The 17,484-nt window shown below is 39.4% G+C and overlaps 1 protein-coding gene across 15 annotated transcripts in view; it reads right to left on the minus strand.

Moving 5' to 3' along the window:
- PTPN20 (protein tyrosine phosphatase non-receptor type 20) overlaps nt 1-17,484 on the minus strand; it is a 103,274-nt gene that overhangs the window by 13,677 nt on the left and 72,113 nt on the right. For 7 of the 15 annotated variants that reach the window (XM_032266871.1, XM_032266873.1, XM_032266875.1 and 4 more), the window contains 2 exons: nt 5,358-5,692; nt 1,057-1,272 (listed from right to left, as the gene is read on the minus strand). The exons of 3 other annotated variants lie outside the window; for them this stretch is intronic. In XM_032266871.1, the coding sequence (XP_032122762.1) occupies nt 1,057-1,272; nt 5,358-5,692 (551 nt within the window). Of the gene's footprint in view, nt 1-1,056; nt 1,273-5,357; nt 5,693-17,484 lie in introns of those variants that run through there. 5 more of the 15 variants (XM_032266880.1, XM_032266886.1, XM_032266881.1 and 2 more) reach the window with 2 other exon arrangements.

Below are 17,484 nucleotides of genomic sequence, written 5' to 3' on the forward strand. Positions count from 1 at the left end.
AAAAAAAAAAAAAAAAAAAATCGAGCTCATGGAAGTAAAGAGTAGAACTGTGGGTATTAAAGATGATAAGGAGAGGTTGGCTAACAAATACAAAATAACAGCTAGATAGAAGGAATGAGCTCTTGTGCTCTGAATCACTGTAGGGCGAATATGGTTAACTATAATTTATTGTATATATTCAAAAAGCTAGGAGAAAAAAAAAAAAAAAAGCTAGGAGAGATTTTCAGTTGTGTTCACAACACAAATTATAAATGTTTGAGGTAATAAATATGTTAACTACCCTGATATGATTACTAAACATTATATACATATAGCTATATATCACTATGTACCCCACAAATATGTACAATTATTACATGTCAACTAAAAATAAAAGGAAAAACAAAGAACACAGATGGAATCTATTTTAACAAACAAAACTTGGGAATAAAAATAATCATAAAGGAAATATTGTAATCATCATGTCTGATTCCTATGTCTGTCTCTTAGCTGGTTCCAAATTAAAAGGAAAAGGATTGTTAATTATTGACTCAAACTCAATTACATTATTATATTTATTTTGCAAATGAAAAAACCAGGTTTGAGAGAAGATGAGCAATTTACACAAAGTCACCAAATTCGAAAGCATGTGGGAAACCAGCAGTAAAACAGGGACCCCTCATTAACTCTGAAGTCTACGTTTTTTCTCATATTCTCATGTGCTTGTTACTTATATTCATTTAAAACAGGCATACTTCATCAACATTCTCTAGTAAGAGTCTAAACACCATATGTAAAAGATACAGGGAAGGAAAAGGAAATGGAACTCACATTTTCTGTATCTATTATGTTCCAGACACTGTCCTAAGCCATTATTTACATTACATACTTTAAACCTCACAGACACCCTCAGGAACCTGCAGCAAGTTCAGTGAGAATGAGGTATCCAAAGCTCATGTGCTTTTGATTTACTAAGTTGTTTCTGAAGACCAAATATTAGTCTCCCAAATGATCGGGCTGTTAAATGTAGTGTGTTTGCCAACAGCATTGGTATATTTGCTTGATTCACACACTTACTGAACAGTTCTTTACGATGGCACAGAATACGACATCTGCACATACGAACACCCCTGACCGGCCTATGCCAGCACTGCAGTGAACAATCATGGGTCCCGTCAGGTGACTCTTCCTTGCATAACGAACATACGTTATGAAGCTATCTGCTGAGGCAGGAGTGCCATGGTCTGGCCATTTGGTGAACTGCAACTGTTTTACAGAGTGACTAGTTCCCGTCTATTAGAGAAAAAGAAACAGCGCAAGAAAGATATTTATTGATTTCTTATATTAGAAGCCTCATGCCAACTTCTAATATTCAAATGATAATAACAATAATAGCTATATGGTATTACCTGGATGTTATATAGAGCTTTCAAAATGTGCTCAAATTCATTTTGATGTTTATAAGAATTCTGGAAGTTGCTAGGAATAGAGGTTTTCTGCATTTTATAAGGGAGAGCACAGTAACAATAATAAAAATACCAGTACCAACAGGTAACAAAATCAAGCACTTGCTATGTACCAGGTACTGTGCCAGGGGCTTCACATGAATTCTCTCGTTTAATCCTCACAGCGACCGTGTGAGGTAAGCACCATTTTACCTCCATTTTACAGTTGCAAGTGTTAAGAATGTGGGGACTGAGAGATGTATGCTAGGTCAGAAGGCTCACGTGGTTAGAGTTGGAACTGCAATGTGGTGTCTCAAATTCTAATCTACCATCATTCTTTACCATGAGGGGGCAGGAAAACCAAGATTTCAAAATACTTAGAGTGAAAGATGAACTGTCATGTTGGGAATAAGACTAAAAGGCACTCTATCTTAGTTTAGAAATGGCATAAGAAATTTAATTAAGACATGAAGGTGTCTGACAAGAGGAACCAATCTCTTTCAGTGATGCAGACAGTCAATGACCAGGAGAGTAGATTGTGGGCCCCACTATTGTGCTGAGCCCCCGTTAAGTGCAGTCATGAAACTCTTCCCAGGGTTGTCGGACAAAGCACTTTAAATTTACCTATATCTCATCCAAGGGGATCATGACCCTTTCCTCAGTGTGAGGCCCTTATTTTACCAGACATCAGACCTTAATGGAAAAACACAGAATGACTTTCTCACTTCTCCTCTGCTTCTCCCTAGCGCAACTCTTTTTCCTAAGCTTCCTGAATAAAGGTGCTGGTGTTCAGACCTCTATTTTAATCCACAGTGTCTACTGAAATTAGATAGTTAATTTTATGTGTCAACTTGGCTGAGCCTCTGTACCCAAATTATTAGGCCAAATATTATTATGTGTTTCTGTTAAGGTATTTTTAAGACAAGATTAACATTTAAATTGGTAGAAATTTAGTAAAGCAGATTATTCTCAATAAAGTGGGTTGGCGTCATCTAATCAGTTGAAGGCCTTAAAAGAACAAAAACTGACTTCCCATGAGCAAGAAGGAATTCTACCAGCAGATTGCTTTTGGACTCAAACTGCAATTCTTCCCTGGGTCTTCAGCTTACTGTCCCATTCTGCAGATTTGTCAACTCTCCACAATCACTTGAACTAATTGCTTAAAATTAATCTCTCTCGCGCGTGCGTGCTCAATAAGTATATACACGTTTCTCTGGAGAACCCTAGCTAATACAGATTACTCCACTGATTTATTTAATACAATTTTCTACCTAGAATCATAAATATAGGAACCCTCAAGTCACTTTGGTTATTGATGACTTCTGTATTACATAGCACTTGACAGTGGCAGAAATGACCTGAGATCTGTAAATGGCAGCAGGAAGAAAGGGTTATATTTAAAACCTCTTTGAGCTTAATACCAAATAGAAAACTCAAGTTTGAATCATTAATAACTTGAAATTAAATAAGAAAAAAAATACTGGAAAATATTGTGAAGGCACTAAGTTGAGGACTGCTGTCACCAGACCACGTTTCAGGGGTTAAATCCCTCCTACTATAATTGACCACTGGGAATCCACACAAAGGTGGGCCTCATTGATTTCCTTACCCAGTGCCATGAAGATAAAGATGAGGCAGACTCTCCAAACATGAACACTATGCTTCTGAGTCTTGTGAGCCTTGGCCCAAAGGCTACCCCCAGACCTTCTTGCCAAGGCTGCACAGGTCCACTCTGCAGGCAGATAATTGCTCTGTGACTCCCACCTGGCCTATGTTCTCCAGGTCACACATCATTTGGAAAGGACTTGTTCAGTGCCTTCCTTCCCCACTAGACTCTAAGTGTTCTAAGAGTTAAGACTGTATCTGTCTTCCATCCCCGAAAAAGCAAAAGGAAGAATTCAAGACACTCCTTGCTGCTTACTGTTTTCCAATTCATTATTCCTTTCCCTTATATAAAAACCCCTCTTCCTTGTGAGTTTCATACCTCTTAGCTTCATCTTCCCATTGCTGTAACCCAGTGGCTAAACCTTGGTCAAGCCCCCACGTTCACTGAAGATTCTTGTCTTCTCCCTACCAAAGATTCTGGCATCATCGAGGGCAAATTCAGTGTCTCCATAGCCCAATAGACACTAAACCTCACAACAGGTTTATTTTTCTCTTGCAGGGGAAAATAATTCCTTTCTTCTGGTTCTCACCATGATGACCACTCTTTGGACTTCCCACCATCTATAATATCTAGTGTCAATTTCCCAGTTCTACAACTCCAACATCAATTTCTGACCCGAAGCTGTTAGGCTACCATCTCATTTGTGCTTCTCTTCAACATGTGACCAAATGGAGCTTTCTACTCTTTTACATCCTCCATTTACCCCTAGTTGGCCCCATGATCCCATTCATATTCCTAGACAATTTAGACTTCATGGCTGATTATATGAATTTGTGTACTAAACTCTCTAATCCTTTGATCCTTTGCTTCCTGCCATATGTACTAGAAAACATCCCACCCTGGGTCAATCCTGTAACCTGTATTCAGGGATCTCAATGTTATACTGCTGGAAAAAAACACATAGCCACATATTTTGTTGCTATTGCAAATTTATGGGTCAAACCTCAGCACCACTCAGCAACCCTTTTCCTGGTGATTGTGTTCCAGTCAACTTCTTTGGTGAGGACTCCAAAACTCATCACTCTCTACAAGCTTCCTGTTCATCCTATTCCCTTCACTCCTGCTAACACATGTATCACCTACCTGCCAACTGAATCCACTGGAGCAAGCTAAGTCATCATTTTCTCCTATAAACCATTCCTTCTCTATTTCCTAAATCTATTAGACCAACAAATCCATGAATTATTCTAGACCAACGCTTCTCAACAGAACTTTCTACACTGAAGCAAATGTCTTAAATAGTGGCAATATCGTAGCCACTATCAACATGCGACAAATAAGAACCAGAAATGTGGCTACTGCAGGTGAGGAACTCAATTTGTTATTTTACATAAATTTAAATAAATTTAAACTTAAATAGCCACATGTAGTTACTGTATTGAATGTATCTTCAACCCCTCCATTGTCACTTATAAATCATAAATCATAAATCACATATAAGTCTGCCCATTTTATCTGCAAAGCACTTGTGTCTGTGCTTTCCATCCCCATGCCAACAGCCCTAGTTGATCATGTCAGTTACTAAAATTCTTAAAAGTCTGTCAATTATCTTCATAATAACGTTCATGCTACTTAGCTTAAATTTAAGACATTTCACATTCTAGCTGGCCCCTGCTTACTTTTGATAGCCTCATCTCATCTTTTGCTACTCCCTGGCATTGAACTCTTATATTCCAGAAACACTTAACTACTTAACGTTTGTCTCTCTACATACACCATGCTATTTTATATTTTGATCATCTACTTCCTCCTTCCATCTTTCTCATTTGGATAATTCTCAAACAGATGTCGCCTCCTCCAGTAAACCTTCCCCCAAACCCCAAGTAAAGCTAAGTATTTACCTTCTGAGCCACAAAGTACCCAAGACATATCTCGACATTATCACTGAACACAGTAAGTGAGGTATCTATCAGTGAGTATATCAACCTCTCCACTACTCAGTAAGTACTGATAGTGCCTGGCCCAGTGATGAGCATACCTCAGGGACTCAACACATATCTGCCACACTTGGCAGAGGCAGGTATAACCCAGAATCAGACAACTTCAACACTCACTCTCCCTGCCCCACCTCTCCTTTCCAATTTTTTCTTTTCTCCAGGATCTGGTTAAGGAGTAGAAATGGTAGTGGCTTCTGGCAACAGGGACAAGTAAAAAGTTACTTTATAAAGTTTCATCAGTTTATTTTCCATACTACTCCTGCCTTCTATTTCTAAGACATCTGCTTGTATGATGAAATATATATCTAATACTGATCTTTAAAAACTTACGGACTTCTCCACAACTTGAAACATTCGAATGATGAAATAGTTAAGTATCTGGTAGTTCTCCAGGGATACACGGAAGTGTTTCAATTCCAATGGCTTCTTCAGAGAAATGGGCCAGTACTGGCAGCATTTGATAACTCCACCTTCTATCTCTCTGGTTATCATGGCAATAACATTAGAATTATTTTCCAACACCATTTGCCAAAAGTCATCTACGGTGCTCAGCAGTGGTCCTTGAGTAGCAATATAAAAATACTCTTCTCCACAATTGACTATTCTAATATAACTAGCATTGATGTAGTCCTTGCTTTTTCCAAGAGGAACACGTGTTGAATCATCTATTACAGAAACAGAAACATCTGGTAGATAAAGGTGGGAGATACGTTACATTCAGACTTCACAAAAGCATTTCACACAGGTAAATTCATATATCTCTTTGACCAATAGAGAAGTTGGCCTAGGAGTTTCATTTCAAAAGGGTTGAGCCCATGAGTTTACATGCTTTCCTCCCTGAAGACTATTGGCATGATAAATAAATACACAATTATGGGAGGTTTATTTTTTAGATCAGTTTTTAATAAACACAGAATGATATCATTAGCATCCAAGTACTTTTGGAAATTTCTGCTAGAAATGGCACAGGCAAGATTAGGTCAAGGGAAGTATATTCTGGTTTGCAACTGAACACAATAGAGGAGAAACTCTCTGTAGAAGCAAATGAATGACATTCTCCTGCAAATCTGTGAAACCTGCAAACCCAGAGCAGCAGGGGCCAGCGTAAAAAAAAAATCTGATAGTTGACTGCAGACAAATCCCAGGATTAATGGAATTCCACCAGTGTCCCCAAAACTAGATAGCAATATTTTATGTCCATTCTCAGCCTTCATCTGGTGATGGGGTATGTTATTCAAAGCAAAGATATTGTGGCAAAAGGATGCTACCAATGGGATTTGCTCTAAGTAATATGGGACTCATCTAACATGGACTGTTATAACAAATATGAGAGAGAAAAACAGCTATTTGGCCCAGTAAGCTTCACTGCTCCAGGAGTTTCTTCTTCATCTGACACAGACATCTGAAGCTCTGGTTTCACCCCCACCTCCACATTAAGAGCAGAAACAGCGAAGGAGGCCCTTCTCTGCAATGCAGCTCTCTCAATAATAATGTCTCCTTGCTAGTCAGAATCACACGGACCACTTATCTAGCAAATATGTTGGCAAGACCTGAACAGGCACTCACATAATATATGGCAGAACTCTTCTCAAATACTAACATAGCACAGAAACTTTCCCTTGTGAATACGAGTGAACAGAAAAAACGGCCAGCTGCAGTGGCTCACACCTATAATCCCAGCTACTCAGGAGGCTGAGGCAGGAGAATCGCTTGAACCAGGGAGGCAGAGGCTGCAGTGAGCTGAGACCGCGCCACTGTACTCCAGCCCGGGCAACAGAATGAGTGAGACTCCATCTCAAAAAAAAAAAAATTGCTAGATATATAAAGATACCCAGTATTTCAAAAAGGGAGTCCATTCTAAACAATCATGACAAATGTTCTCCTTTCTATAAAAGGTGATAACACCTTAAAAACTCCTATTTGTGTTTTAAATAAAATTCAAGAGAGCATTATTTTATTATTTAAAACAATAATATATATCTATGTTTACTAATATATGTTATATTACTAAGTATGTATAATAAATATGTTATATTACTATGTATATATGTATACATGGTATATACAGTACTCATCATATGTATGTATATATACGATGATATATGTCATATAATAATAATAAGCCTGGCAAGTGTTCATCACAATGTTAGCAGTAGTTATTATAGTATCTGAACAGTATGAATTACTTCACGGTTAAAAAAAAAAAAAGCATTTTTCTAATTTTGAAAAGAGATTAAATATGTGAAAATTCAATAATCTAAAATAATAAAAGCTTGATTTCATATAAAAGTCACAATCATTCAACTCAAACTCCTAAAGCAGGAATTGAACAGAAAAACAAATACATTATTTAGAAAACCAGCTTTAAAATTTTTCCCAGAACTCAGAAAAAAAAAGATTAAAAAAACCTACAATAATGATTAAAATGCTAAAAGACACAGAGCATTCAACAGGAATATGAAAAAGGAATTTCAGAAGCAAACTATGGAAGTCACTGCACAAAAGAAATAATTCAAGTGATCGTAGGAAAGCTCCACAAACAGAAGTGAGAGTAATAACAGAAGGCAGTGAAACATGCATACCAGGTTCAAGCAGCATAATACGTGGCATGTATCACCTTGTCAACTCCAAAACAAACCTTTGCAGGAGGTGCTATTGTATTCATGCTTTTCAAATAAAATACCTGTACAAAGTAACTTGTTATATGTTAAGCAGCAATTTTCTAGACTCCACAGCCTAGGTAAATCTAGACTCCATGCTCTGTTGTCCATCAAGGAAGACTCAACTTTGAAGACAGAAAGACCTCACTAAGTGTCAGACATTAATGAAGAGAGTCACTAAGACCCCTAGACCAGCAGAGCATAAGGCCACAGGAACAGAAAGCAAAAATTATGCTAATGGATCACTATGGGTAATGGCTACTGGTCCCACTCTCATTTCCACTCCTTGATTCTTTACTCTTGGCTATGGTAGAAACAGCACCATATATTGGATGCTGATCTGGGGCATACACAACCTGGAGAACATTACCCTAGCCGTGGAAGGTACTGTCACCTAGCTTTCACTGTAATTGCCTTCAAAAGGCCATACAGCCATTCAATCAAGCCAGCTGCTTTGAGAGGATAAGGAATATGGTCAGACAGTGGCAATGAGGCCATTACCACAAAGTATTTGCTACAAAGTGAATTCCTTGATCAGAGAAATTCTGTATGGAATACCATGATGGTGGATAAGGCATTCTGTAGGTCCAGAGATAGTAAATTGGCAGGAGCACTGTGTGCAGGGAAGGCAAATCCATGCCCAGAGTTACTGTCTATTCTAGTAAGAAAAAAGCACTGCTCCTTCCATGATGGAAGTGGTCCCAGTGTAATCAACCTGCCATCGGATACCTGGCTGATCATCCCATGGAATAGTACCCATCAGGTAGTCAGTATTGGTATCTGTTGCTGGCAGATTGAGCACTCAGTAGTAGCTGTAGCCAGGTCAGCCTTGGTGAATGGAAGTCCCTGTTGCTGAGCTCATACATAACCTCCATCCCTGCCACTACGGGCACTTTGTTCATGAGACCTATGGGCAATGACACAGTGACAGGGGTGGCTGGGGGAACAGTCTGATACTCATACAGCAAGTCATTCTATTCACTTGTTTATTAAAGTCTTCCTCTGCTGAGATCAACCTTTGGTGAGCATTCATGTAGGATACAAATATCTTTGTGCCCATCTAGCAAGGTCTATTCACTTGCCTCTTCCCCAGACCTTCTTGTCACTTTGTCATCAATTTTTCCAATCATGTTCCTTAAAAGTCCCTGACCATCCAGCTAAGCCATAAAACATACCCATGAATCAGTACAGATTTATACTTCTGGCCATTTCTCCAAGCAAAAAGAACTACTAAGTGTACTACCCTATGTTATGGCCACTGGGAGTATTTCTCTTCACTACTGTCCTTCAGAGATGTCTCAAAAAAGGGGTTGTAGTTCTGTAGCTGTCCTCTTCTGGGTGGTACCTTTATATCATGCAGAACCTTCTGTAGACCAGATCAAAGTCTTCTCTTCTTCTATCAGCTTATCATAGGGAACTCCTCATGAGGCAATAGGTACCGGCTGAAGACAGCAGGTCATGTAGCACGTGTGGGGATAGTGAGCATTTGGGCAGCTTCTTCATGTAACTTATTTGTGCCTTCAGGATCTGCTCAAACCCAATCTTGTATATACCACTTTCATTTGATGGTGGAGTGCTGCTGCATGTGCCCGACTTTATGGCTTGGTGGCCCATCGTTAAGCATTCTCTACGGAGGCCCAGTAGCAGGCCAAAAGCTGTTTCTCAAAAGGAGAGTCCACAGGGTGTGGCAAGAATTTGCTCTACAATCCTATGTCCCTGCACTGTGACTCACCTAAAGAGGTCTGCCAAAGGTCCAAACTGCACTCTTATCTGCCATGAACACTTCAGTCACCATTGCATATGCTAGATCATACAGCCTACCACGTGGCAGAGAGGCTTGCATGGCAGACTGAACCTGTTTCAGGGCCTTCTCTTGTTCTGGGCCCCGCTCAAAGCTAGAAAGCTTTTCACATCACTTAGTAAATGGACCAGAGTAGCACATCCAAATAAGGAATATCTCCTCCAGAATGCCTAGGCTCACTAGCCATTGTGCCTCTCTTTTGGTTGTAGAAAGAGCCATATACAATTTACCCTTCACTTTATGAGGGATTATCTCAACATGCCCCACACCACCAGACCCCTAGAAATTTCACTAAAGTAGAAGGCCACTGAATTTTTGTTGGATATATTTCCCACCCTCTGGGGACAAATAAGACTAAAGTGTTTGCTACTTCTTGTTTACTAGGTCCAATCAGCACAATGTCATCAATGTAATAAACCTCTGTAATATCCTGTGAAAGGGAAAGGTGATCGAGATTCCTGAGAACTAAATACAACATAGGGCTGAAGAGTTTATACACCCCTGAGGTAGGACAGTGAGGGTGTGTTACTGGCCCTACCAGTTGAAAGTAAACTGCTTCTGGTGTTCTTGATTAATAGGTATGGAGAAAAAAAATTTCCTAGATCAACAGCTACATAGCAGGTATGAAGGGGTGTGTTAATTTTCTAAGGCAATGAAACCATATCTGGTATAGCAGATGAAACTAGAGTCACCATCTGAGGAAGCTTACAATAATCCATTGTCATTCTCCAAATTCCATCTTTTTTTTTTTGTACAGGTCAAACAGGTGAGTTGGGATGTGATAGATATCAACATCACTTCGTCTTTAAAGTCCTTGATGGAGGCATTAATATCAGCAATCTCTTCAGGAATGTAGTATTGCTTTTGCTTTTTCACTGTTTTCCTAGGTATTACTATTTTCCTAGGTAGAATAAATTCTAGTGGCTTCCACTTGCCCTTTCCTGCCATAATAATCCTCTCTCCACAGGTCAGAGAAGTCATGTGGGGATCCTATCAGCTACTGAGTATGTTTATTCCAATTATACATACCAGGGCTTGGAAAATAATCACAAGATGAGTTTAGGGACCTACTGAGTCCACTGTAAAATGAACTTGAACTAAAACTCCATTGAATGCCTGACCTCCATAAGCCCCTGCTTTGACTTGTAGACCACAGTGATGTTTTGGGTCTCCTGGAATTGGTATCAATTCAGAGCCAGTGTCTAGTAGTTTCTGAAAGTCTGATTATTTTCTTTTCCCAAATGTACAGTTATCCTGGCAAAAGGCCAAAGGTCCCTCTGGGGAGGGCTGAAAGATTAACAGTATACATTTTTGGCTGTGTACCAGGGTCCTCTCATTCATTCAAGATGTTCTGGGTGTGTAAACTGGCTCAAGTCTGAGAAATTATTGACTGGCTGCGCTTCTCTGTTTCTGTGGTTCAGGTTAGAATTTTGCTCACTTGACCTAGGACTCTTCTGCTTACACATATCAAGGAAGAATTTAGTAGATGTCCCATCTAGTTCACTTCTAGGAACACTATGATCAACTAATCAACACCATAGGTCTCTACAGGTCAGACAGTTCTAATTGCTGCTTTGACTCTGCTGTCCATTACTGTAACCACACACTCACCTTGCCTTTGGCTATCAAGTGCCACCACCTGGCCCTTATCTCTCTGGGATCCAATCACACCCACTGCATTCAGGTTTCCCAATTCAGTGGCAGCAATTTCCACGGTAATATCTGACCTACAGAGAAGAATAATCACAGCACTCTTCAAGGATGCTGGGACTCCCCTCACAAATATGTTTCTCACAGTTATGAGAAAAAGTATATCCTCTGGACCTCCTGGGGTGGGTGGGCAGGTCTTAAACAACAAACCCAATCTAATGTTCAAGTCTCCCTAATCCTTTGGATCCCTTCCTTCATTGTATATAGTATATCAAGGCAGTTCTGGCATTTTATCTTCCTTTAGACTGGGCCAGCTTTCGATCCATTTAATCCAACCAACCAAATAAACTGAAAGAGCTCTTTCTAACTCCCTAAGCCACACAGCAAGTACAGAATCTCTGCTTAGTAGTCCCATTTCAATAAATTTAGCCTGATCAAACACTAAGTTCCTTCCACCATTGTCTCACACCCTTAAAATCCCTCCCCACAAATATGTCTCAGATTTCTGTCAGTATAAATAGGAAAAATCATGTAGTACTTTCGTACTGTAACAAACCTCCCCATGGGTCACACTTTGTATCTTACCTTTAAGGGCCTGCTAGGACTTGAATCTAGTTATAGGTCTAGAAGCAATGAAGGATGGTGGTTTTGAGTCTTGAGAAGAATTAGCTATGTCTTGCAAGGCAACAAACTCAGGAGAGGTCATAAACGTTTCCTCAGGTAAAGTAGCATTAATCTCCTCAGATGGGGGTGGCAAGGCTGTTTTACTGGCAAGGAAGACTCATCAGGGTCAATACACCCAGCTTTATAAGGCTCTGCCCATATGTCTCCACTCCAATTTTCAAGATCCTATGCCTTCTCAGCCAAGGCCCTCATTTTAACAGCAGACACCCTGAAAGGTTGAGGATTCAATTTGCATGGTAATTCAGCCATTTTTAGGATGAGATTTTGGATTTGGTTTTCAGTAATCTCAGTTTTGTTGTTACAGAATATAAGGGTTCCTTTCAGGGCAGAAAGATAAACTTTTGGGTTGTTTATGTGGCACTTGAGCTGGGAAATTTAATCCCTAAGATAATCCTTTCCTTCTCTAGGAGTAACTAGTCAATCTCATTGTTCTCATGATAACTCAAAAATGTTCTAAGGTATCAAATACAGGCACCCAGGAGCTTGCTTCTTCTAATTGTCTGAATAGGAGTATCTGATGGCAATACTTTGTAATCTCTACTGTCACATTACACTATGAATTACTAATACTCTATTCACTACTGAAAAGTCATTGATGCCTTTATATCTTATCAGATTCACAAAACTCATCCTTAAAATTCTGTTCCTCTAGAATTACCTTCGGTATCAAATTCTGTGTTACTCTAGATTCTCTAGAGAAATAGAATCAATAGGCTGTACATGTACGGTGAGAAATATTTATTTTAAGGAACTGATTCATGATTGTGGGGACTAGCAAGTCAATATCTGCAGGGCAGGCCAGCTGGTTAGAAACCCTGATAAAAGTTGACATTGTAGTCTTGATTCCAATGGCAGTCCAAAGGTAGAATTCCTTCTTCCTCTGGAAACTTGAGTCTTTGATTTCAACTGACTAAATGAGGCCCACTCTCATTACGGAGGCTAATCAGCTTTACTCAAAGTCTGCTAATCTAAATGTTAATCACATCTTTAAAGAATACCTGCACAGCAACATCTAGACTAATATTTGACCAAATATCTGAGTATCATGGTCCAGCATAGTTGACACATGACATTAACCATTACACAAGCTAAAAATTTTAGTAGATGATGTGAAGGAGGAAATATTTTTAAAAACTTAGTTTCCTATAAGACCGAGTAAAAGAAAAAAATAAGAATAAAAACGAGAGAGAGAGAGACAGAGAAAGTGCATACAAAACTACAGAGGCAGAAGTAATAAGAGGAAAGGTTTTACAAGACAGAACCAAGAGACAACCCTACAGTTCACAGAAGTTTAAAACGAAAAGACAAGAGTAGACTGAAGAGGAGCAATTGCTAACCGACGAAACTTATTATAGCTAAAGGAAGATAAATTAAAGGGTTTATTTGTCTAGAGATAAGACTAATGGAAATGAAGCACACCTGGTAACATTATTTAATTCCAGTAAAGCAGTTAAAGACTTTGAAATAAAGAAATATATTTCTCATGAAGAAAAGGAGTCAGATGACCATTACAGTTCTCTAAAACATTGGAAGGTAGAGTACAGTAAAAGTAACACTCAAAAAAACAACAACAACAACAAAAAAAAAAAAAAACTGAGAAAAAAAGCACTAAAATCCAAGATTCCTAAAACCAACAAAGATATTCATTTATCAGCATAAAAAAAAGAGAGAGAAAGGTAGAGTTTGAGACTACATCAACTACTTATACCCATCTCCAATCAAACAAATAATAGATCAGAACAGCAACTTCAAATTAAGGGAAAAGAGAAAGAAAACAAAATAATAGCGACAAATACTACAAAATATAGTTTCATGTCTATAAGAAAAATGATGACAGACAGACATTCCAGCTACTTAGGAGGCCAAGGCAGGAGGATCACATGAAGCCAAGAGTTTTGAGACCAGCCTAAGCAAAAGACTGAGTCCTTGTTTCTAAATAAATAAATAAACAATTAGCTGGGTGTGGTGGCATATATCCGTAGTCCCAGCCACTTGGGAAGCTGAGGTGGGAGGACTGCTTGAGCTTAGGAGTTCAAGGTTTCAGTGAGCTATGATTGTGCTACTGCACTCCAAGTAGATTCTGATTCTTTAAAACAACACAAAACGAAACAATGCACAATAAATACAGTGGTGGTTAAGCCTGGGTTTGAATCCCAGCTGTCTCTCTCCTATGTGCAGTGTGAATGTGAGAAAATCAATCTCTTTTAGCTTTTCTGTAAAACAAGGACACTAATATACTGATACCTCAGAGATAAGCTGTTGCGGAGATTAATTGTTACTACCTAAAACAGACTTAAATTAGTAACAACCAACAGTAATAAACATGTTACTGTTACCACTACCGCTACTACTACTACTACTATTGGTGGTAGTAATAGCAACAAACATACAGCAACCTCAACAAGTACAGAAAGAAGCTTGTTAAATCTCTGCCTTAAAGAGCTTGTTTTCCCATCTATCTACATTATGATGGTAAACTGCATGAAAAAAGTTTAAACTATATACCTTTTGTACTCACAAACCACTTTTTTCACAGTTTATGGAGCTATAACTGTCATATATGTGCACCCATGAGACCACCACAACAATAAAGATAATTAAACATCTCCATCAGTGCAAAACTATCCTCATGCCTCTTTGTAATTTATCTTTCTTGTCCCAAGGCAACCACTGATACACTCTGTCAATACAAATTAGTTTAAAATTTCTAACATTTTATATATGTGGAAGCATACAGTGTATTAGTTTTCTAGGGTTGAAATTTATTTTCACATTCTGGAGGCTGGAAGTTCAATGTTGTTATGGCTTGGTGTTTGTCCTCTCCAAACCGTATGTTAAAAACTGATTCCCAGCATTGGAACTGGGGCCTAATAAGAGGTGTTCGAGTCATGGAGACAAATCACTCATGAACAGATTAATGCCCTTCCTTGGGGTTCACTGAGTTTTCACTCTATTCACTGCTGCAAAAGCTGACTGTTAAAAAGGATCAGGCACCTCTCTCTCCCTCTCTCTCTCTCTCTCTCTCTCTCTCTCTCTCTGTCGCTTCCTCTTTCACCTCGTGATCTCTGCACATGCTGATTCCACTTCACCTTCCGCCATGAATGGAAGCAGCCTGAGACCCTCACCAGAGGCCCAGTCTTGAATCTTCCAGCAAGCAGAACCAGGAGGTAAATAAACCTCTTTTCTTTATAAATTAACCAGCCTCCAGAATTCCTTTATAGCCATACAAAATGGGCTAAGACAGAAAATTGGTACTGAGTATTGGGTTGTTGCTATAAAAATACCTGAAAATGTGGAAGCAGCTTTGGAACTGGGCAGTGAGCAGGGGTTGGAAGTGTGTGGAAGGCTCAGAAAAACACAAGAAGAGGGAAAGTCTGGAAAAAGTGCCCAAAGGCACTTCAGAAATAATTGGGGCTATCCCTTCCCTAACAGGCCCCAAGGCCTAGAAGGACAGAATGCCTTTTGGGGACAGGCTTGGAGCATCACTGCCCTTGGCCAACTCAGGATGCTGCTCCCCACCATCCTGGCTGCTCTGGCTCCAGCCATGGCTTAAATGGCCCCTGTTTGGGGATAGGGTTTGGGCCACTGTTCCTGAAGGGCTACACGGTAAGCCTTGGTGACATTTATGTGGTGTTAAGTCTGCAGGCAAACGGAATGCAAGGGACATGGAAACTTGGAAGCTTTCACCTAAATTTCAGATAATATATTAGAAAGCCTCAGAGTGTGGGCAGATACCCATTGCAGGGGTAGAGCCACCACAGAGAGCCCCTACTAAGGCAATCTTTAGTGGAAATGTTGAGTTGGAGTTACCTTAGAGTCCCAACCAGGGCAACTCTTAGTGGAGCCACAAGGGTGGGGCTATTGCTGGAACCCCAGAACGGTAGAGCTATCAACAGCATTCTATCTCTGCCTGAAAAAGCTGCAGCATTCAGTTACAACCCATAGAAGCAGCTAGTGGTCTGTGTCCAGCAAAGCTATGGGGGAAGGGCTACCCAAGGCCTTAGGAGCCCACCCCACACACCACTGTGACCAATATGCGGGACATGGAGTCAAAGGAGATTATTATGGAGTTTTAAGATTTGATGTGTGTCCTGCTAGGTTTTGGACTTGCATGGGGCCTATTATCCCTTTCTTTTGACCAATTTTTCCTTTTCAGAATGGAAATGCTTACCCAATGCCTATACCACCATTCTATCTTGGAGGTAAATAGCCTGGTTTTTGATTTTACAGGCTTACAGCTGGAAAGAACTTACTTTGAGTCTCATATGCAACTTTGGATTTTTAAGATAGTGCTGAAACAAGTTGACTTTTAGGGACTATTAGGAAGGAATAATTGTATTTTGCAATGTGGTAAGAACATAAGTTTTAGAGGACCAGGGACACAGTGCTATGATTTAGATGTTTGGCCCTTCTAAACGTCATGTTGAAACCTGATTCCCACTGTTGGAAGTAGAGCCTAATGGAAGGTGTTTGCGTCACAAGGGCAGACCCCTCATTAATAGATTAATGACATGAGGAAGTTCTCACCCTATTTGTTCTACAAGAGCCTGGCACCTCCGATTTCTCTCCTGCTTCCTCTCTCACTATGTGATCTCTGCATACGCTGGCTCCACATCACCTTCCACCATGAGTGGAAGTACCCTGGAGCTCTCACCAGATGCCCACTCTTGAACCTTCCAATCTGCAGAACTGTGAGCTAAACAAACCCCTTTATTACTTATTCATTTATAACAACACAAAGCAAACTGAGACAAAGATCAAGATGGCAGCAGGCTTGGTTTTTCCTGAGGCCTCTCTCCTTGGCTTGCCAATGGCTCCCTCTTGCTGTGTCTTCACAAGGACTTTCCTCTGTGCCTTCAGATCGCTGATGTCCCTTGTGTTTCCCAATCTCTTCTTCATATAAGAACACCCGATGGATTAGATTAATTGGATTAGGGCACACTCTAAGAGCCTCATTTTATCTGAATTACCAATTTGAAGGCCCTGTCTCCAAATCAGGTCACATTCTGAGGTACAAAGGGTTGGAACTTCAACATATGAATTTTGGGAGAATATATTTGGTCCGTGACATGCAGTATATGCTCTTTTGGCTGCTTCTTTCACTGAGTATAATTATTTTAAGATTCATTCATGTTGTTCAATGTATCATTAGTCATTTTTTATTGCCTAGTGGCATTCCATTATGTGGATATACCACAATTTGTTTATCCACTCTCCTGTTGATGGGCATTTGCACTGTTTCCAGTTTGTAGCTATTACAAGTAAAGCTGATATGAACACTAATACACAAGTCTTCATGCAGACACATGCTTTAATTTCTCTTAGGCAAAACATAGAAATAGAACTGCTGAATCATATGGTAGGCATATGTTTAACTTTATTAGAAAAAAACTCCATTTCATTGCAGTGAGTATAAAATGGTATCTAATTATGGTTTTAATTTGCATTTTCTTAATGATTTATAATGGTGAACATCATTTCATGCATTTATTTGCCATCCATATATCTTCCTTGAGAAGTGTCTGCTCAAATCTTTTGTTCATTTATTGTTGGATTATTTGTCCTCTTCTTAATTTGTAGTAATTATAGATTTTAAATACAAGTTTTTGTGAGATAAATGTTTTGCATGTATTTTTCTTCCAGTCTGTTGCTTTTCTTTTTT

The sequence above is a fragment of the Sapajus apella genome, unplaced genomic scaffold, assembly GCF_009761245.1.
Source record: "Sapajus apella isolate SASKATOON/1434 unplaced genomic scaffold, GSC_monkey_1.0 scaffold161, whole genome shotgun sequence".
NCBI classification, from domain to species: Eukaryota; Metazoa; Chordata; class Mammalia; order Primates; family Cebidae; genus Sapajus; species Sapajus apella.